A 1,478-nucleotide genomic window follows, 5' to 3' on the forward strand; every position below is an offset into this window, starting at 1 on the left:
AAAAAAAAAAAAAAAAAAAAACCTAACATCCCTCCACTGTTCCTTCACCTTTTCTTTTTCCTCCTCCTTGCAGCTGGATCTTCATCCTCATTGTATTCTCTTGGCATCCTAGAAAAGACAAGAAATTCACTGATAGCAACATATTGCCACAGCCCCAGAAACCCCAAGAAGTGACCCAGAGGACAAAAGAAAAACCTAGAATACCAACAGCTTCAATCAGGCAGAGATCATGTCAACGTTTGCAGGTGAGAGGCTCTTAAACTTTAAAAAGCTTCATAAACACCTGAGAGACTATTAAAATTATGTATCCCCAGGTATCTGCCTCAGAGAGTCTAAGTCTATAGTGCTGGAACAGACCCCAAAACTGCCCATTTACACCAGCAGCAACTCTACTACAGTGGTTCATGGAACATACTCAGAAACAGTGAAGGGCATTCCAGTCATCCTTGGAGCTTCACTCTCCACAAGGAAAAAATTAGAAACATAAGCTTCAAAAAAGGACCAGTTTTCCAGTTTCTAGCAAATTGTGGTTTAGTAGAAAGAAAGAGGAAGGATCAAGAAGAAAGATGGGCAACAGGCTGGATCACCCAAAGACTTACTCATGATGACGTGACTTAGAAGGTGGTGCAGAAGTAGGCGCAGCCCTTGGGGTCATGAGAAGTTTCCTGAAGTCTTCATTGGTGAGTTTTGATCTTAAAGAAAAAGCAAAGATTTAAAAAATTAAGAATAAGAAATGAAAAAGAAATGTATAAAAATTATGGTTAAATTTACTAGAAATCAAGGAAATAGAAATTGAAACAAAAATACACCACTTTTATATATGTATGTGTGCATATTTTTTTTGACACAGAGTCTAACTATGTCACCCTCAGTAGAGTACCATGGCATCACAGCTCACAGCAACCTCAAACTCTTGGGCTTAAGTGATTCTCTTGCCTCAGTCTCCCAAGTAGTTGGGACTACCAGCGCCCACCACAACACCCAGCTATTTTTTTGTTTGTTTGTTTGGTTGTAGTTGTCGTTGTTTGGCAGGCCTAGGCTGGGTTCAAACCTGCCAGCTCCAGCATACGTGGCTGGCACCAAAGCCACTGAGCTACAAACACCAAGCCAATACACCACTTTTAGTGCACAGAATATTAAGAACTAGAAAGTCCAATAAATCAAGTATGAGTGAGAATTTGGGAAGTGGACACTATCATGTACTGCCGATGGGAATATAAAGTAGTATGACAAATGAGGAAACGGTAATTTGGCAGTATTTATTAAAATTTAAGGGTATCTATCCTATGACCCAGGAACTCCATTTATTTAGATTTAGCCTGACCAATTACCAGCATAACTATATAAGAAAGCTTGCACAACCTGAAAATGGGCTGGCCACCCACAGCTCAGTGGTTAGAGTGCCAGCCACATGCTCCAGGGCTGGTGGGTTCGAACCCAGCCACTGCCTGCTAAACAAAAGAAACAGAAAAATTAGC

The 1,478-nt window shown here is 40.7% G+C and overlaps 1 protein-coding gene across 1 annotated transcript in view; it reads right to left on the bottom strand.

Moving 5' to 3' along the window:
• The window catches only part of IK (IK cytokine), a 15,298-nt gene that overhangs the window by 10,658 nt on the left and 3,162 nt on the right, over positions 1-1,478 (bottom strand). Inside the window, exons 3-4 of the mRNA XM_003782126.3 lie at positions 600-692; positions 49-108 (exon numbers count right to left, since the gene is read on the bottom strand). Of these exons, the coding sequence (XP_003782174.1) occupies positions 49-108; positions 600-692 (153 nt within the window). The remainder of the gene's footprint in view (positions 1-48; positions 109-599; positions 693-1,478) is intronic.

Source organism: Otolemur garnettii, unplaced genomic scaffold, assembly GCF_000181295.1.
Source record: "Otolemur garnettii isolate 467f Iridium unplaced genomic scaffold, OtoGar3 scaffold00003, whole genome shotgun sequence".
NCBI lineage: Eukaryota > Metazoa > Chordata > Mammalia > Primates > Galagidae > Otolemur > Otolemur garnettii.